Here is a 20,670-nt window from a genome sequence, read left to right as displayed (position 1 = left end):
GGGGGCATTTCAGGCAGCGTAGAAAACGCACTGCGTACGTGTGCCATAAAGAGAACCATTGGTCACTGTTTGGGGGCACTGGCTGTCCCTGTGTCTGCCTCTGGATGTCTAGGGCCTACGCAGGGTACCTCTTCTTTCTTTGGAGAAGCACCCCATTGGGAGAATGAATAGGAAAACCCATGGCAGAGAAGACACTCGGGCAACCAAAAGCAGCATGTGTACATTTTAAGGGGGAAACTGCCAGGAAAGAAAAAACCCGTAGCAGTTGAACAAATCAGAAATATAAAATGTCCTAAAGGTTTCTACAAGACAGACCTTCGTGCCACCCCAGTTAGGAAGGAAGCTGGAAGATGCCACCTGCTTGCCCTGGCTGTTTCATCAGTAACTGCACTGAGCTCACAAACTTGCCCCGCCTTGGCTGGGATATGAATCTCTGTGACACCGCCCCCAGGACCACTGGGGCCAGGCTGCCAGCACTGGTGTGTGGGCCTTTGTTGGAGGTTTCATAAAACTGTCAGATTCAGAAACTTCTTCCCCAAAGGCAGCCACAGACACCTTCAAGAAACCCAATCCAAACAGAATTTCAGCAAAGCTTAACTTCAATAGTTTCTTCCCCAGGTGAATGAGAAGGGCCTCCAGGTGTGTGTGTGTGTGTGTGTGTACGTGTATTGTGTTTATGTGTTTGTGTGTGTGTGTGTGTAGGGCTCAGAGACCAGACGCAGGGATTTGCCATGACAAGGTGCCCTCCAGGTCAGTGGGGAGGGAAAGCCCACCCTAGCACCTCTCAGACACCTGATGCTCAGTTCACAGATATGCCCAGACCACCCCTATCAATCACCACAAAGTGGGTGAACTTCCTCTCCAGGCCCAGCTCTGCCAACTTCACTAGTGCCCTCCCACCCTCAGGATCCCTTCACACTGTCTCTAACCCCACCTGCCTCCCCCATCAAAATCTACTCTCTGGAAAATGTCTGGAAAACTCCTTTATCCCATAGAGTAATGGGGCTGGTAACCTGTCCCAGTAAGGCTTCAGTGTGTCAATTATTTGGGAAGTATGTATAGAGACCTACTGTGCACCACACACTGCCAGGCAGCCACAGGAGCAAGATTCCAGCCTTGCCCTCAAAGCGCCTGGCTCAGAGAATGCCAAGTGTAAGGCTCTGTGGTGCGGAGAAAGAGCAGGGGCTTGGGGACCTGGGTGCATAATCCTCACCCACCACTTACCAACGGTATGACCTTGGGCAAGTCCTTGGCCTTCCTAGTCTCACCTGTGAAATGGAGCTAGCCATACACTACATGTTTCATCCAACCTCCCAAACACACCAAGGCAGTATATTAAAAAGGCTAAATGAAAAGGTCCAAAGGTGCCCAGGGGTTAGTGGACGACCCAGGGCCTGGCAGGGAGGGAAGGGTGACATCATCAGCCAATTGCCGGTAGGATCCCAGCTGTGAGAATGTCAGCGATGGAGTGTCCTGTCCGAGGAAGTCACACTGCTTTCTCCTGCCTTCCTAGGAGAGTTGCGCTGGGCTGACTGCTCCAGTTCTGAGCAGCAGTGCTTCCAGGGAAGTGGCTGGGCTGGGCGCACACAGGAAGCGCCTAAGAGGCAGGGGACAGGCCGTCCTGCGGAGCTCAGCCTGTCAGAGGCCCAGTCACTGCTCCCAGCGTCTCAACACACATACTTATTTACAAAACACACGCTCCCGCGCAAAACACACCAACCACACACCCCATGCAGAAACCCTGCTGCCCATCCACATATCAGCACACCCATTTGTACCCACCACCAACTAAGTGCACACACACACACACACACACACACACACACACGATCACTCTTACACACACCGCATACACTCAGCCACAGTCCAGCATCTGCAGATAAGCTCATACCCACAAGATACACAGACATGCCCGCTCACACATACCCATGCACGTCCTACCCACACTCAGTGCGTGACACCCCACTCGTGTTACACACTACCCAGTAGCTCGCTCTCACGACAGCCCGTCTCACGCAGTCAGAAGTACTCTCACACTTCTCTGCACATGGCCCCCCATAAACACCGTGTTTCTACTCCACATCTCTCCCACCAGCGCAGCCCGCACACCCCCACCCCAGCACGTCTGTGCAGTGCGTCCCCCACCCGGCCGGCTCCAGCAAGAGGCCTCCAGCTCGGTGTGCAGCGGCCACAGTGGCCAGGAATTAAAATGCAGCGAGGAGGAGCCGGGGCGCGTCAGCACCGCGTCTCCAGGAGCACAGCGCTCGCCGCCGCTGCCCCGCCCGCTCCGAGCCGCCGGCCCAGCGAGCTGAGGAGCAGGTGCTCAAAGCTCAGCCCGCGCCAGCGTCGCGCGGCCGCTGCCCAAGTTCGCCCGGGGCCCGAGGAGGGTCGGGCAACCGGGAAAGGAGCGCAGCCGGCGCCGCGGGCTTGGAGTCTCTAGAGGAGAAGGGCGCGCGGAGCAGCGAGTTCGGGTCACCCGCAGGAGGTGTAAGCCGGGGCCCCACTGTCCTCAGCTCCTGGCGCCGCCGGGGCAGAGAGAAGAAGAGGCAGCGGACAGCGAGACCGGGCTTTTCCGAAGACTCCAAGCACCCAGGAGAGCCCGGTGAAAAAGCGACACTTCCTTCTGGCCAGCCTCCTCGAAGGGTCCCAGCAGCCAGCAGCCTCTGGCAGGACGGCCTGACAGCCCCCAGCCCCAGGCGAGAGCGGGCACATCGCAGGACTTGGGGTGCCTTAGCCGGTGTCAGCCGAGCGCAGCCCAAGGAGCAGTGAGAAGGGTCCTGGAGGGAAGGGAAAGAGGGCAGCATCCAGCAGAGCGACCACTCACCCCGGTACACACCCACCCCACCCGCCGAGCCAGGGGCGGCGGTGCGCCTCTGGGGGCGCTCGTTCCCTGGCGAGTTCTCTCCGGTGTCCCAGCACCGCTGCGCTACGGGCCGGGCTGGTGGGGTGCTTGGGCATGTCCAAATCAGGCATGGTGGCCGAGTGGCTGCTCTCCCGGGACCAGCGTAAAAGCTGGGGTTAGGCGGAGCAGGGGGGACTCAGCTCAGGGTCCCCCGAGGTCCAGGACGAGGGGAGTCGAGGCGGGCGCAGCGCCCAGGAACTGGAGAGGCGGCAGCCGGTGGGGCCCCTCTAGAGGTAGTGGCCGGCTTCGGGCATCCTTCAGGAGGACTAGAAACCAGGAGATCCTGGGAGGCGCTCGGAGAGGCCAGTGCCAGGGGCGGCGGGCCGAGGCGGCGCTCAGCCCCGGGCGGGCGCCCGCGGAGGCGGCAGCGGCGGCGCCGGGTGGGCATGCCGCGCCACCGGAGCTCCTTTCGGGCGCACGCTTCCCTGGCGCGGGCTGCGCGCGGCGGCTGCTGCTTCCACTGCTGCTGTGGACTCCCATGGCGGCTCCGCCCGGCCGGGGCCGCCGCCGCTGCTGCCAGCTGCGGGCTGAATGAATGAGCCGGAGCGGCGGAGCCGGGCTGCCCGCGGCCGCGCTCACCGGCCCGGGACGCTTCCGCATGGCCCGGGAGGAGCCGGCGGCGGTGGCGGCGGCCAGGCAGCCCGGGGGTGGCAGGGGCGGCGGGCGAGAGCCGGCGCTGCAGGGGCCAGGGGTCGCCCGCAGGGGGCGGCCGTCTCTGAGCCGCACTAAACTACACGGGCTGCGGCACATGTGCGCCGGGCGCACGGCGGCGGGGGGCTCCTTCCAGCGGCGGGCGCTGTGGGTGCTGGCCTTCTGCACGTCCCTCGGCTTATTGCTGTCCTGGTCCTCGAACCGCCTGCTCTACTGGCTCAGCTTCCCGTCGCACACGCGGGTGCACCGCGAGTGGAGCCGCCAGTTGCCCTTCCCCGCCGTCACCGTGTGCAACAACAACCCGCTGCGCTTTCCGCGCCTCTCCAAGGGAGACCTGTACTACGCCGGCCACTGGCTCGGGCTGCTGCTGCCCAACCGCACCGCGCGCCCTCTGGTCAGCGAGCTACTGAGGGGCGACGAGCCGCGCCACCAGTGGTTCCGCAAGCTGGCGGACTTCCGCCTCTTCCTGCCGCCGCGCCACTTCGAGGGCATCAGCGCCGCCTTCATGGACCGCCTGGGCCACCAGCTCGAGGACATGCTGCTCTCCTGCAAGTATCGCGGCGAGCTCTGCGGCCCGCACAACTTCTCTTCCGTGAGTTGTCCTCCGCGCGAACCCGCTCCCTCTGCTCCCCCGCTCTCAGAAGGTGCTCCAACCCCGCCAGGGGGCTGGACACCAGGCCCCTTGCGGTGACATCATTCCGTGATGCCAAGGTGGAACCCAGTCTTGGGTCCCCAGAGTCTGCTCCTCCAGGTTGTGAGAAGTTGAACACAACTGTGGGAGTCGCTTCGCTCTTCTATCCCGGCCTCGCTCCTTCCAGTGTCAATCCCCAAGCCCTGAACTCTACTCCTTGTGTCCCCCCAGGGAGAATGAGGACTCCTTCTCTGGAGTCTCACCCCCAGACCCATAGAAGTGCAGGCAGCTGCCCTGTGTCTGGGACGAAGGGATGGGAAGAGAGAACCAGGTCGTAAGTGTGGGCTTGTTGTCTCTGGGAAGACCAATAGAAAGCTCTTCACAAATGGGCCATCACGAGAGACGTGCAGAGGCCCTAAAGCAAGCTTAGGACTCTAAGAAGTCATGGCTTCAGAGTTCCAAGACCCTTCCAATCTAGGGGGACTGTGGAGGAAACTCCCAGAGTATTCATTGACACTGAAGCTGTAACTAGTTTGGTGGGGAAAGCTGCAGCCCCTTCTGCTACCTGTGTTTTTCAAAAGTGCTCGTGTCTTAAGCATCCCGGGGAATTGAGCAGTGGTTAGCTCGGGCAGGACCCGTGCTCCTGCCAGGTGTGCGTACAGATCCGGCAGTCTAGAGGAACCAACACCCTGCAGTGGGGAAAGCAGCGAACAGCCGGGTCCAGGAGAAGCTGTGCTCAGGGTTTGTAAGCCATTTGCTGTGCTGGTTCCCCCACGCTGTGGGTCTGGATAACGCAGCTGTCAGGCAGAAGGTATCTGCTTTGTGCGATCTGCCTAGGGGGAGTTCTGGTGCGAGGCCCCAGCCTGGCGCTAGCCTGTCCAGCCATTCTTGTGTAAATGCCCCTTGGGTGGATCTGGGCTTTTCCACTAGTGCCACAAAGGTTGGTGTGTGAATGTATTTATAGTGCCCTGATGGCGATTTTAGCAGCCCTGGTGCATCACACCTGACAGTCTCATCTCTGACAAAGCTGTTTCTGGGATGGTAAAGAGTGCTATGGCTCCAACAGGTGTTGGCACAGTCAGGCCAGCCTCTGACTGCCTAATTGGGCTAGTAGGACGTTGACCTTGGCTTCAATCTTGCAGCCCTTGCTATGCTTTAAGCCTGTTTGTAGAGTAACCCTGAATCCTCCACTCCCCAAACATGCCTTGTTTTCTAGACCTTTCAGCTTGCCTTTAAAGAATCCCTACCTGGTGGCTGCCCTACCTTAGCAAGCAGGAGACATTGTGAACATATGCTTCTAAGTGACTTCTTCCAGATTGTAAACACAAGTCTGAGTTCCACAAAGATGAAGGAATGAGGGTAGGGACGCCTTTTGTTTATTGTTTTTGGCTGACCCCTATGTAGCAGCCTCGAGAGTTAGATTGAAGTTCAATGTTATATCCGCGTATCAGCAGCACCAACTCCAAGTTATACAACACGGCCTACGAACTACAATTCTGCACATCTAGCGATGGTTTTACAAAGTGTCCAGAATTGCGTGCTAACAGCCAGTAGTCACTTCTGACATTCATCACAACCTTGCGTTAGCAATGAGTTTTATTCCCGTTTAAAAGATGAAGAAAATGAAACTCTAAAACACTCTCCAAAACTCAGAGCCAGAAGGTTCAAAGTAAAACTTTGCATACCATGAAATGCATTACATAGAAGCCACATGTAACCTTCTCTCTAGCCCTGGGCCTCTCTTCTCTCACAGGACCCCTGGGTAGGACTCTTGCCTTCCCGTATCTCCAACAAATCCTATCCCTCCTAGGAGCATGGAAAATAGGGCTGCTGCAGGGGTCCAGGTGACCATGGCCTTGGCCACATGTTACCCAGGCCTAACTCATCTCTGTCTGCAAGCACACAGCCCCTTCAGGAGCCACCTGACCTCAGCCTCCCCGGCAGGTATGACCATGAGTTAAAGACAGCAGGGTCCTCCCCACTGGGCACACCCTACTCTTCCCTCCCCGTACCTCGCCTTCCTGTGACTAAAGAGTTTGTCAGCACACACACACCCAAGCAAAAGTATTATCTCCGTTCCCCAAAACTATGTGTTCCTGGGCAATCAAGTGGTCCCTGGTGGCTTCCTGTTATGGCTTTGTCCTGGGAGTTTCCAGCCCCATAACATCTCATGCTGTAGCTTCCCCCTGCCCCCCAAGGGCCTCAGAATTAAAGGCTGTGCCCTTCTAGCTATGGAAGCCAGGATCTATTTCAGGGGATCCCCAAATACAGAGTGGGCCTGTGAGGTTAGACTTTTGTCTAACCATGCTGCACTGTCTCAAGCCTTTGTCATCTTTGATGGAATGGCACTATACTGTAGTGGGTAAGAGCATGAATGCTCAAGCTGTACGGATGGTTCAAATGCTGGGACTACTACTTACTGTGTGTCCTTGGGCCAGTGACTTAATCTCTCTGTTCTTTAGTTTCCTACTCCATCTAGTGGAGGTACCAATAGTAAGAACAATAGTATATACTCTGTATTAGTTGTGTATTAGGGGTGTGTGTGTGTGTGTGTGTGTGTGTGTGTGTGTGTGTATGGAGAGAGAGGGAGAGAGAGAGAGAGAGAGAGAGCTCTTAAAACTGTGCTGGGCCCCCATAAAAGTGTTGCTTTTAAAGGCATTGGCCTCCTGACTGGCCTTGGGCCTCCAGCTCAGCACTCCCTCTCCCCTGCATCCATCTTCTGCACTGTACCCAGAGTAGTCTTTCTAACGCTCCACTCTGAGCACGCCATCCTTCCGTGGCTCATCGGTCCTCAGGATCTGGTCCCATTCCTTGGGCCCTGCCTTCTCTCTTGCCACGCCCTCTCTCATACCACTCAAGCTCTGCAGAGCATCTTACAGCTGGACCCCGCTCCTCAAGCCTCCCTGCCTTCCTCGGCTAATACAGGGGCCTCCACCTGTGCTGCTTTGTCAGCCTGGGAACACCTACTCATCCTTCAACACCCAATTGTAATAATTAAGGTTCTCCTCATTAGAAATGCAGGTTTCTTCTGCTTTGGAGCCTTTCCTGATCACCTCACCCTCCTCCTCTCATCACCAAACAATGGATGCCGTCCTCCTTTCTCCCTCGATCACCCCATTTGGGTGTTGGTCCTCACAGGGGGGCATGTCATCACACCTCCTGGTCTGTGTCTGTCTCCCCCTCTAAACCTGGTCTCCAGTACCCAGCACAGAGTGTGATACTAAGTATTCAGGAAAGGTCTAGGGAATGAATACCTTCACCAGGTACCCCTAAGACTTTCTCTTGTCCTGCATCACCCACTCCAAGATTTTTGGCTTAATTTCTCCAGGAACACCAGTGGTGTGCATTTCTAATGAGTAAATGCCCAAACAATTTTGGAGCATTTATTCCTTTTGGGGGGCAAAGGGAAAGAGTGGGGAGCAGGATGCCAAGTACTCCCCAGACACCTGTGCTTCCCAAGGTCTAAGAGGACTAGTGCAACAGGTGAGGGATGGGCTTGCAGGGGGCACCCTTGGGGAAATGTGCCTGCTGTCCCCAAAGTCTCTCTCCATCCAGTTCGACTCATGGTCTGGAAATAAACTTGGCAGGGGAGAGAAGATGACTGGGGAGGGGCACCTGTTGGGTTTTGTTGTCCATGACCACTTGGGATGGGTTTCTCTGCAGCTCATGTTTGCGTGTTACAGCTATGCAGGGGTTAATCACTCAGCCCTCAGACAAAGCAGCCCCCACTTCGGATGCCCATGTTGTCTCCCTGGCATCAGCCGTGGACCGTGGACTCTGCATACTCTGGACCTCCCGAGTTTTCCTGGGGGCGGAGAAAAGCAGCCTTCTCAATAATTGGGCAGGATGCAGATCTGTGAGCCCAATCTATCTGGGTATTGGGGCCTTGGAAGAGGGGCTGCTGGGTGGGGACCAAGGGCCCACGGACATCACTCAGGGTCCACTGCGAGAACAAGGAGCAGTACCCATCTCTGGGAGGAGGCATGGTTCAGGGCAAAGTGTCCGGCAGACCTGGCTCAGGGTTTTGGCTCTGCCCTTTGGGCTGGCACTTAACTCTCCAGGCCTCATAGAGCTGGGAGGAAGATACATATATGGGGACTGGCCCGTGCCTGGACAGCAATCGGTGCTTCATACTCAGACACTATTGCTACAATGTGGAGAAAGAGACTGACACAGCTTCTGTGTCGGTGGTAGCAGGTATTACTCCTTATCAATACAATTATCGTATCTTGTCACGACTGCTTACCTGAGTGGGGCTACGCTCATTGCCCGGTTCATGCGTCCAGTCACTCAGTGTCTACTGAGTATCGACTACGTGGTAAGTTCTCTTCTAGCTCTTGGGGATGTAAAATTCAGTGAGGTGTGGTGTGTGTCCTCCATGAACTTGCCGTGGCGTTGAACAAAGAGATATGTGAACAGATGCCAGGAGTGCAGAGGTGCTGTGTGGGCTCAGGGGAGTCCCCAGGCTGGACTGGGGTCCTCTATTGGCTTCTTGGAGGAGGGCACATCTGACCTGAATTTTGAAGAATCAATAGTAGTTCCAAGGTAGAGGAGGGAAGGAGGGCTTCAGGGAGAGGGGGAAGCATGTGCAAATAAGTACAGAGGCAGGAAATGAGATCAAGCCCAAGCTTTGCAGGCCCTGAGCTAAGTTCAGGGTGGCTGGAGGGAGGGCTGGGTGTGCTGAGGGGGTGTTCAGGGATGATAATGCGATGGTATGATGGACATCCGGGGTCCACCCTGAGTTTTTAAACTTTGTAGCAAAACCTCTGACTTCTTTCATACTGGCTATTACACTACAGAAGGAGGCCTCATCCACGTCCCAGCCCCCCAATTGCCACCCCCATTCCTAACTCCATCAGGGGCCACTCCTCCCTGTACCTGTCCCCCATTTCCTATTCCCATTTGTAGGGGTCAGCCTTGAGTCCAGATTTTGGACTAGTCATACGTTAAAAGCCAAGGAAACAGGACTTGGTTTCATCACACTTTGTCACAGCAAGCAGGCTGGCTAGTACACGCCAGTGACGGAAAACAAGAAATCATTTCAGCAACATATTGTTTAAAATCAGCAAATTCTGTTGAAATGCTGGTAGGCCAGGCAGTCCAGTAGTTGCGAGGATGGATGTCTTTAGGGAGGCAAGAAAGATACTCGTGCCCTTAGAGAAAGAGGAATAAATGAGCTAATACATGTAAAGTGCTTAGAACAGTTTCTGGCACCAAGTAAGGACTCAATAAATGTGAGCTATTTCCATTATTATTACTTGCAGTGAGAGTTTCGAGGGAAGAATGACAGCAAATGGCCCTGCACATCTGTGATGTGCCAGACCCGGGCGGGGCATGTTTCATGCCACATCAATTCTCACAGTGACCCTAAGAGGTCGTGTGATCATCCACAGTGTATAAATGGGGGAACTGCAGCTCAGGGACCGTCTGTAGTGCCTAAAGTCACAGAGTCAGCAGATGACAAAGCTGGGATTTGAACCCAAGTCCTCATGACTGCAAAGGTACATGCAAAGGCAGCTGGATGCACAGCTGTGCAGTTGGAGGAGGAAGAAGCAGCGTTGGTGGGAGGCAGGGAATGTGCGGGGACGACCGACCTGACCTCATTTCTGCTCTGACCAGCTATGTGACTTTGGCCTCGGGATCTTCCTTTGTGAAATGAGGGCATGAGCTACGTAAATGACCAGTGGGACTCAGCTGAAAAGTTCTTCGTCCAAGCGAGCAGTCAGGGGGAAATTGGGCTTAACTACTACAGATGGCCTGAGCTCTACAGCCAACCATTTCTTTTCTTTGCAGAGCTGAAGCAGTGATTAAGGGGGAAATGTACAAGTTATTGAAGTGCTCGAGACAGGATGGTGATTAAATAGACATTTATACAAGGAACACGAGAAGACCTGCACCAGTTATTTGACTTTGGGGAAATTAGTTTAGGGAACCAAATGTAAACTCTGCTCAGGTCTGCAGATATCCAAATTGACCAATGTCAGGCTGATGCCAATAGTGGCTATTTGGGGGCCACTGTGGCCAGTCATGACGGCGTCCATCAGATGTCTGCCTGATTGACAAGGGCTAAAGGAATAAGCAGGCCATTTGCTTTGTGCATCAGTCGCTTTGATTCTCCTAAGTGATTTGCTTGGAGCAGCTACTCGGAGATTCAATCAGTCAGCACTCACTAAGCGCCTACTGTGTGCCAGGCACTGGGCCACAGATAAATCCACTCTGTCTCTGGTAAATAGGCCTATGAAGGTCAGTGTCCTTTGTCAGGGTGAGTGGGTCTACAAGGAGCTGCCCGTCATACAGGGAGCGAAGCCAGACATGCCATAGCCTAGGATTTGTACAGGACATGGTCGCATCAAATTCACCAGCATCAAATGGGTGTTATGGAACCCATTTTACAGATGAGGAAAGCGAGGTTCAGAAAGGTACAAAGTCACAGCTTGCAGGCAGCAGAGTCAGGATTCAACCAAACATTGGCCCTGCTCCAAAGCCAATGTTTGTTTATTTTGTTCTTTAGAGTTCCATATAAGTGAGATAATATGGTATTTGTCTTTCTCAGTTTGACTTATTTCACTTAGTGTACTTAACTTGAAGTTTCTTTCACTGCAAGTTGGTGTAGGCTCCAGAAGTCACCTGGATGCCACGGCCTGCAACTCGGAGAAGGAAAGACCGTTCCTATGAGTACAGAATCAGTGATGGGCTTGTACCTCCTATTCCATCAGCCTAACAGCTGGATGGAAGTAGATCTACAAAGGAGAAGCTACTCAAGAGTTGTGGGAAAAGTTTTAATCCAGCCATAATCTGAACTAACCATTTTCATTCTCTCAAGGACATTGGTAACTTAAGTCCTGGCTAAGGAGTTGTTGCCAAATTAAGATCCAGCTCAGGTCTGTGCTAACAAATAGATGACTCACTCGTAATTGGAACATGAATTGTTGGTAAAACAAATAGAGGCCGCGAACATACAGGGAAGTTTGTTCTCCTGAGCTTGTCAAATATCTCCCCTGACACCATTGTTTATACTATTAAATTGCTTAGTAAATTGTTTTCTCTGATTCCACACACATTTATTGAGCTTCTACTCTCTGTCAGGCACTTTGCATTCGTTTGTTTATTTCAGCCTGACACGAGAGTATTCTTTTCTCCTTGGTACCAATAAGGAAAGTGAGGGGGAGAGTGGCTCAGTAACTTGCCCAAGGTCATCAACCCTGATCTCACGGTTCCAAAGTCGGGGCTCTTTGCACAACATCACACTTGTTCCCACAAAGAAATCCCAATACAGCCTTGGCCAGACAAACCTGCATTTCTAATCAGTAGAGTCTTAATTCTTATAACTAGGTAGGAGAGCATCATGCACACGACCATCTCATGTTATCCCTACCACAATGGAGGGTGAGTATTGCACCCTGTTTTCTGGTGGACGTCAGAGGGAGCAGTGACTTGCAGAGGGTCACATGGCATGGGAAGAGAAAACAGCCAGAATTGGGATTCAGGCCTCTCAAACCTCCCATATACCTTTTCCCTCCAGCTGCTCTGTGCTTGGTCAACGTGGGCTTCAGGGATTTTACCTGCCCTGGAAGGTTTTCTTAGGGAAAAAGCAATGGGCTCCTGAACGCCGTGTAGAAAAGAATCAGTGCTGAAACTGACAGCTGAGACGAGGCATGGAGGCAAGTGCTGAGTGCCTTCTATAGCGCTGTCCAGAGACCTGCCCTCCTTCCCAGGCAGGTCTGTTTGAGCACATTCCAGTTGGCTGCGGATGAATGGGGAGCCTTCCAGGCCCATGCTTCTCAAGCTTTAGCATACCTAGTTTCCTGGGCCCACTGCAGAGCTCCTGATTCAGTCGGTCTGGAACTGAGCCTGAGATTTGCATTTCTAAAAGCTTCCAGATGCTGCAGATGCTGCTGGGTCATGGACCACACTTGGAGGGGCAAGGCTATGAGCTTCTCGAAGTCCGAGAAATCCTAAGAAGAGATCAGTGTTCTCTCAGTCATGGCCAATCCCCTGGGTCTGTAAAAGCGCACGTGGAATGAGCATTCTAGTGTGAAGCAAGGAAGGGTGCCTGGGGAAGGAGTGTTGGGATCCCCCGCGAACCCAGGAGGGTGGGCCTGACAGAGGCATCCTTTCCTGGGGGCAGCCTACGTGCCACATCAAAGCAGGGTCCCCAGAGGAGCCATGGGCCTAGCCAGAGTGTCAACCAAGCCAAAATGCAAAGGCCGTCTGGTAGACTGAATAATGGCCCCTCAAAGAGAGCTGCACCCTCATTCCCAGAAGCTGTGAGTACATTACCTTCCATGACAAAAGGGGCTTTGCAGATGTGATGCAGTTAAAGGTTTTGAGATGGAGAGATTATCCTGGTCATCCAGGGGGCCCAATATACTCACAAAGGTCCTTGTAAGAGAGAAACAAGAGGATCAGAGTCGGAGCAGAAGGTGTAACCACGGAAAGAGAGGTCAGAGAGACAGAGGGAGATTTGAAGACACTACACTGAAGGCTTTGAAGATAGAGGAAGGGGCCGTGAGCCAAGGCCTGCAGGCAGCCTCTAGTCTCAGGGAGTCAGGGAACAGATTCTCCCCCAGAGCCTCCAGAAGGAATGCAGGCTGGCTGACCCCTTGATTTTAGCCTTTTGACCTACAGAACTATAGGTTAATATACTTGTGTTGTTTGAAGCTACTAAGTGTGTGGTAATTTGTTCTAACAGCACCAGAAAACTAATGTAAGTCTCATTTGTTCTCCAAAATACTCTCTACTACCCACCGGACCCCACATAGCGAACCAGGCTGGGTAGGTTTGGATCAGGGTCTGTCCCAAAACCAAGAAAATAAAAGCGTCCTTAACAAACATGCAGCTACGTTCAAAAAAGTCAACATGGGCATATTTTATCCATGCTTATATTCATGCAAGTTTGGGGATTTAGACTCCAGAAACTTAGAGAGGAAGTGGTTGGAGAGATAGAAAGAAGGGGGCTTCAGGAGTCAGACTCAAGTTCAAATCCCAGGTCCACCAGGTATGAAGTGGCTGGCTGTTGGGGAGTTGCTTACCTTCATGGAGACCATTTCCTTCTTTGTAAAACAGATACTTTCCTTGCAGGGTTGTTGTGAAACTTAAGGACACTATATTTATCCATTCAAAAAGTATTTCCGGAGAGCCAGCTATGGTCTACTCCTGGCCGATAAAAGTTGGATATAAATACAGAAAGCATCTCTACTCTCTTGAATGTAAAAGCACAGATGTATAGGTGCTAGATAAACGTGAGCTATCACTGCCATCCTCCTTATCGTTATTAATAGGTGACACCTCTCACTTCTTCCGAGGAAAACTTTCAGGCCCTGGAAGAATAGTACGTGAGTGGTGGTCTTCCGTATATTGTCACAATTCTACCCGGAAACCATTCTGTAGTTCTCATATCTCACCTCTAGGGGCAGGCCAGAGCCTTTTAGGGTTTTTTCCTCCATTTAGTACCATGACTAAAATTAAAAATCAGAGAAGGCGACTGGGTTAGTCAAGGTCACATCGAAAGTCGCTGGGAAGCTTAAAATAGACCCTGAGGATATCTGTGCTGAAGCCCACAGATCATGTTTTTATATCGCAGCAGCATCTGCTTCTTCCTCTGTGAACTTACTCTTTTTCCGAAATATGTATGCTGGTCATCCCCTTCGGATTCCAATGGCATATCTGATCAGAAAGTCATTGCTACTCTGATCTCTGAGAGTGAAGGCTTTAATCTTCGCTTGGAACCCCTCCCAATGAAAATTATTTTCCCACTTTGAAACGGCCCAGGCATCCACTGTGAGCTCACATCCATAAATCTCAACCTGCTGCTTGGGAAAGCAGATGAGGTTTGATTCAGTTTCTCAACACAGGCTCACAGAGCAAATTATGGCAAGAATTTGATTTATAGAAGCACCTCAAAGGCTCTGGAGTGAGACGCGTGTTTATTCACTTTATTACCGTTTATTTTACACTATCTCTTTATGCTCCCTGCACATGGATTCGAAAGACTATTTGGATAGCTGCCTCTGGCCTGCTGGTTTGCACAGCGTTGTTGAGGACTGTGGCTCTCTTTCCTGATGCTGCCAGGTTGGGGGTCCTTATACCAATGTTGGGGTGAAGCCCAGCTATAACACAGGCTTGGAGACACTTGCCCACAGTTTTTGCCTGAACTTCCCCAGTTCTGTGTTTGCAGTTGGTGTGGCGCTCCAGCTGCAACCCCAGGATGTGTACAGGCAGGCTCGATTGAAGATTCAAATATCTCAGAACAGCTGGGGACATTTAACATGGCTATAATTACATTACATGTTTGACAGTACATGGAGTGAGAGCCTTTTTTGTTGTTGTTGAATATGCGACGAGCATCAAATATTTTAACCAGCCAGGGAAATACGGCTGCATTTTTCACATCCAAGTAGTTGCGTTTGTAAAATTCCGGCCCCAGGGTGAGTGTCTCGGGCTCCAATCTTCTTTTGCCGTGTCTTTGGAAAGGCGAGAACGACGTCCCTTCGTCGGTGACTGAGGAGCTGGGTTAGGTGAGCTCTGATGCTGAGGAAAGAAGGGAACAGGCAGGGACCACGTCGGCACTCCTGTGCCAGGGCAGGTGCCCAGGGTCTGGAATGTCACCCCAGCTCTCACAGTGGCCCCAGCAAAGTGGTGAGAAGGAAGCAGAGGCTCGGGATCACACACACACTTGCCCTAAGTGACAGTACTAACACCTGTTGGAGCTGGGGTCAGCTAAGGTCTCCACAGAGCATTTTTGGCGCCTTGGGTGTAATGGTTGATGCCAGGCGGTGGTGTGGGCAGAGTGGAAACAGGACGGAGGACCGGCTGCTCTGTACCTGGCTCTGTGCCTCCCCGTTGTATTCTTCAGCCCTCGTGACAGTCCTCTCGGGGCCACCCCTATGGTGCCCATTTTATTTTTACTTTTTTATTTTTCAATTTATTTTATTTCATTTCACTTAAGATTTTCACCAAAAGACAGGTAACATACAACATTACACCAGCCTCAAGGGTCCACCACAGCCATTCAACGTCCACACACCTGAAGAAGTGACCACCGCGACAAGTCCAGCAAGCATCCGACACCAGGCCGTGCCACCAGGACATTACCTCCTGTATCTCCTACGCTGTACACCACATCCCTACCACCCACCTGCTCTACACCTGGAGACCGGAACCCCCCCCCCTTCACTTCCTCCCCCACTTCCCAATCCCTCCATTACATTCAATACGATTCTACATCAATTTCTGATGTACAGCACAGTGGCTGGACAGCCGTGTAATCTAAGAAATGGTCCCCCCTGACTAGCCCAGTACCCACCTGGCACCCCACACAGCCACCACCATACCATTGACTACACGTCCCATGCTCCCCTCTGTAACTATCAGTCTGTACTTCTTATGTCCCCCACCTCTCACACCCCACCCCCCCAAGTCCCCATCCACAATCCCAACGAATCCAGCACCCACCCAACACCACACATATGTATCACAATACTATTGACTATATTCCCTATGAAACAGCTCACATACCCATGACCACTGGGTAACAACCAATTTGTACTTCTTAGTCCTCTCCCCTCCCTCCCTCATCCCCCAAACCGCCTTCCCATCTAGCAACCATCAAAATGTTTCCTGTATCCATGAGTCCGTTTCTGCTCTGCTTGTCTGCCTTGTTCTTTAGATTCCACACATGAGTGAAATCTCACTGTATCTGTCCTTCCCTGTCCAACACCCCACTCAGCACAATTCCCTCCAGGTCCATCCATATTGCCGCAGACGGCAAGAACTAATTCCTCTCCCCAGCTGGGCAACACTCCACTGCATACAGGCACCACCTCCTTGTCTCCTCTCCACCCACCCCTCCATTAACAGACACCCAGGCTGCCTCCACATCTTGGCCATTGTAAACAATGCTTCAGTGAACATATGGATGCACATGTCCCCTCGAAGTAGTGTTTAGGTTTCTTCAGATAAATACCCTGATGCGAGATTACAGGGTCCGTCTTTGTCTCTTGTTATAGCCTTTGTTTTAAAGTCCATTTTGTCTGGTATAAGTATTTTACCCCAGCTTTTTTTTTTGGTATTTTTAATTTCCGTACTCATGAAATATCTTTTTCCATCCCTTTACTTTCATTCTGTGTGTGTCTTTCAATCTGAAGTGAGTCTCTTGTAGGCAGCATATGTAAGGTCTTATTTTCTTATCCATTCAGCCCTCGATGTCTTTTGAGTGGAGCATTTAATCCATTAATAGACTTGTATGTCTATTTTGAGTGGAGCATTTAATCCATTTACATTGAAAGTAATTGTTGATAGATATGTTGCTATTGCCATTTTATTTTCAAAATTTTGATCTATTTTTTTCTCCATGTTAAAGAAGTCCCTCTAACATTCCTTCTAATATTGGTTTGGCTTTTTTAGTCCTTTAGCTTTTTCTTATCTGGGAAGCTCTTTTTGTGTCCTTCAGTTCTAAATGATAGCTTTGCTGGGTAGAGCAACCTTGGTTATAGGTCCTTGCTTTTCATCATGTTTAATATTTTGTGCCAATCCCTCTGGCCTGCAAAGTTTGTGTTGAGAAATCAGCTGACAATCTTATGGGAGGTCCCGTCTAAGTTACTAGTTGCCTTTCTCTTGCTGCTTTTAGGATTCTCTCTTTGTCTTTAACCTTTCCCATTCTAATTATAATGTGTCTTGGTGTGGGTGTTGTCTGGGACTTTCTGTGCTTCCTGGACTTGTATGTTCATTTTCTTCACCAGGTTAGGAAAGTTTTCAATCATAATTTCTTCAAATAGGTTCTCAATTCCTTGAGTTCTCTCTTCTCCTTCTGGTACCTCTATAATGTAAACGTTGTTATGCTTGATGTTTTCCCAGAAGTCTCTTAAACTATCCTCATTTTTTTTTTTTTTTGATTCTATTTTCTTTTTGCTGTTCTGATTGGGTGTTTTCCACTACATTGTCTTCCAAATTGCTCATTTGATCCCCTGCTTCATCTAGTGTGTTGGTGATTCCTTCTAGTACATTCTTCATTTCAGTTATTATATGCTTCATTTCTGACTGGTTCTTTTTTATGGTTTCTGTGTCCTTTTTTCTGCTTGCTCTTTCTTTGTTGAAGTTCTCACTAAGTTCCTTGAGCATCCTTATAAGCATTGTTTGGAACTCTGTATCTGATTGGCTGCTTGCCTCCGTTTGTTTATTTCTTTGTTCTGGAGTTTTCTCCTGTTCTTTCGTTTGGAACGTATTTCTTTATTTCCTTATTTTAGCTGCCTCTCTGTTTCTATGTATTGGGTAGATCTGTTATGTCCCCCGTTATGGCCAGGTGGCCTTATGTGGTCTGTGCCCTGTGGGGCCCAGTGGCACAGACTCCCTAGTCACCTGCTCTGGGTGCTCCAGGAGTGTCCCTTGTGTGGGTTGTGTGTTCTCTCCTGTTATAGTTGAGCCTTGGGTGCTGTTGGCATGTCAGTGTGTGGGATTGACCCTTAGGCTGACTGGCTGTGGGGTTTGGCTGCTGTGCAGGGGTTTTACCCATGGATCAGGATTCGCCCTAGTGGGCTCTGGTGCCTGTTGAGACCGCCCTTTCGGTGTGCCACTTCCTGGGCTAATTGGGCAGTGCTGTGCTGTGGTCTGAAGCCAGCCTCCAAGTATGTTGCTTCTGGGGCCTCTTGTGAGGGGCGCCAGTGCAGGCCCGGGTCACCCACTGTCTGTGACCCACCAGGGACTACCTGGTAGGAGCTATAAATTGATTCATGATTGTTTGCTGCATGTGCTAACCCTGGAGGCGTGTGGGAGAGGCCATGCTGTGAGCCAAGGTCATCTGCCACCAATACCAGGACTGGGGTAACTCTGTAAAATGACAGGACACCCCAAGGCCTGCTGCCACCTGCCAGCTCCCTTAACATTCAGCCCCTGGTAAAGCCCCATGAGGTATACAAGTTGGGTGAGGCAGGGTCTAAGGGAGTCGCGAGAGTGGGAAGAGTTGTGGTCACCAGGTTAATGTAAATTCTGGTTTGGTGTCAGTGCTGAGCCTGAAGTTACTCAGCAAAAGTCTCAGAGCACACTGAGGCCATTTGCTGCCTGCCTGAGGTCTGTTGGACATAGTTTTCTCAGAAAGAGTGCGATGTGGGCGGGGCTGGCTGCTCGCCTCAGGTGTTAGGTGAGTTGGGTGGAGTGGGGTCCCAGTGAGTCAGCAAGGCGGAGCTGCAGAGCTCACAAGACCAATCAGATCCAGATTTGGCCTTAAGCATAGGGGGAGGGCTCAACACAGGAAAGATGGCCCCAGCCTGCATGGGAGGAGGACGTCACACAGGGAAAATGCCGACTGTCCTCCAGCCCTCATACTGAAGCCACATGACTCAGTCTGACCCCCATGTGTCTCCGACAGCCACCGAGTTACTACCCCTCCGCTGGAGTTCAAGGTGAGTGCTTGGGAGTGAGAGAGTCTATGCGCGGGCCTTTTAAGAGGATGTCTGGGTTTCCTGCCGCCTTCTGTCCCACCTGGGTGGTCGGAATCCACCGTTTCACAGCCAGATGTTGTGGGGGTTTCTCTGCCCAGCACCATTACTCGGGGCTGGGGAGACTGGCATGGGGTTGAGATCTCTCGCTCCTCTGTGGGGAACCTCCCTCCTGGTTCTCAACTGCCACCCGGGGGTTTGGGGTTAGCCAGTTCCGCGTCTCCGCCCCTCCTACCAGTCTCACCGTGGCTTCTTTATATCGTCAGTGATAAAACTTCTGTTCAGCCAGACTTCAGGTGGTTCTCCAGGTGGCTTGTTCTGTAATTTAGTTGTAAACTTAATGTGTTCATGGAAGGAAGCAGGCACAGTATTGACTCCACCATCTTGAATCTCCCGTTATGCCCATTTTAAAGATGAGGGAATCAAGGTTCATAAGATCACTGCGGGAAGTAGGACCTGCATCTCATGCTCGTAAAGGATTGCGTTTTGAATATTTAATTTCTTTTGACCCTTGGTGACCTCCCTTCCACTCCCTCCCCTGCTCCATTTTCCAAGACTCTCCATGACCTCTTCCTACCCTCCTGGAGTGAGCGGTTCGTGGACCCAAGTCTCAAAGCCAAGTCACTTATGAGCTGCTCATCTTTTCTTAAGGAAGTTTTTCAACTTCCATGCCCTTGTTCAGGCTGTTCCCATCCCCTGGATGGAAGCATTCTCTATTCTATAGAGCTGGGTGTTAGATATGCACAGACTATGCCTGGAGGGGGGCAGGGGTCTGATAAAGGGCTGCCCCTGAGGAGGGGGCTGGGAGGATAGGGCAGGGTGGGTGGGAAGGAGCCTCGCTTTTTGTTCTGCATCTCTTTTTATGATTTGAATTTTTAAACCACGTGTATCTGTAACTTATAATAAACACATGAAACAGCAGTACTTTCTGAACAAAATGCCATCTATTCTGAGATTTTCTCTGGCCATTCCTCATATAAACCAACCAGAAAGCAGAGGTCCCATCCCTTTTAACCACCCAAGATTCTCTTTGCTTCGGTCCCTCTCATCTGGCCCTTCTCTTGGTCTTTTATTGCAACTCGACATATTCTCACTTTCCCCTCATCAGAGGAGCGCCTTCCTGGGGGCAGGGGCCATGCCTGGCTCCACCTTCTGGCTGCCCCAGGACCTAGTGCCATTCTTTATAAGTAACAAGAGCTCGGTCTGAATACTAAATTGCCAAAACAGGTAAAAGGATTGGTGCCACCAAAATATATGTGAACCCATTCAGTTGTTCACTAATTCATTCAATGAAGAGTTAATGAGAGCCCACCGGTGCCAGGCATTGTGCCAGGTGTGTGATACAGAGGGAAGTGAATACATACAGCCCTTCCCTCACAGAGCTCACATTCTGGAGCTCCATGAATGATCTCCAAGGCGATCTGTATCATTGGGAAAGCTTGTTTAAACATCCCTGGCCCCAACCCAGAACTACTGAATCACAGTTTATGGGGCAGAGGGCCAGCGATCTATTTTTAACATGCAACCCCAGGTGACAGGGTTTTAGGAAAACGTTCTGTAGCTTCAAATAAATAAATGAACAACCATGTTCCCAATATTCAGAAATGCTGTGAAGGCAAAAAAAAAAAGGAAATGAAGCCCATGTGCTAGAGAAGGCAGGCAGCTGCTGGAAGATGGGAATAGGGAAAGATCGATTGTCTGGGCAGATGACATCTTTGCAGAGACACCTGAAAGATGAGAAGGGGAAGGCGTTCAGGGATCCTGGAAAAGCATTCCCAACAGTGGGAACAGCAAGCTAAAGGTGCTGGGGGGTGAGGGCGAGGGCGGGGGCGGGGGAGGGGTCTGCCTTCTTCCTTCCCAAATTGGAAATTTAGCTCCAATAGCTCTGGTCTTCTGTTCGTTGTACTGTGAGTACATTTGATTCCTTTCCAAATGTGGCTTCCTCTCTCACCCACACAAGATGACAGAACAACATGATTCTAGCAGTTCTGGAAATACTGGCCTCCAGAATGCTAATGTAATGGAGCCTTAGGTCCTCAGGCTGAACTCTCCTT

At 51.5% G+C, this 20,670-nt stretch overlaps 1 protein-coding gene across 5 annotated transcripts in view; it reads left to right on the top strand.

Moving 5' to 3' along the window:
- The window catches only part of ASIC2 (acid sensing ion channel subunit 2), a 965,493-nt gene that overhangs the window by 708,262 nt on the left and 236,561 nt on the right, over positions 1–20,670 (top strand). For 3 of the 5 annotated variants that reach the window (XM_074319706.2, XM_074319708.2, XM_074319707.2), the window contains exon 1: positions 2,216–4,145. The exons of 1 other annotated variant lie outside the window; for it this stretch is intronic. In XM_074319706.2, the coding sequence (XP_074175807.1) occupies positions 3,438–4,145 (708 nt within the window). In that variant the 5' untranslated portion in view covers positions 2,216–3,437. Of the gene's footprint in view, positions 1–2,215; positions 4,146–20,670 lie in introns of those variants that run through there. One more of the 5 variants, XM_019732609.3, reaches the window with a different exon arrangement.

The sequence above is a fragment of the Rhinolophus sinicus genome, chromosome 12, assembly GCF_057876585.1.
Source record: "Rhinolophus sinicus isolate RSI-liver-muscle chromosome 12, RSI-T2T, whole genome shotgun sequence".
NCBI lineage: Eukaryota > Metazoa > Chordata > Mammalia > Chiroptera > Rhinolophidae > Rhinolophus > Rhinolophus sinicus.
The sequence above is the reverse complement of the archived record's forward strand: the minus strand, read 5'-3'. Positions and strand labels throughout refer to the sequence as shown.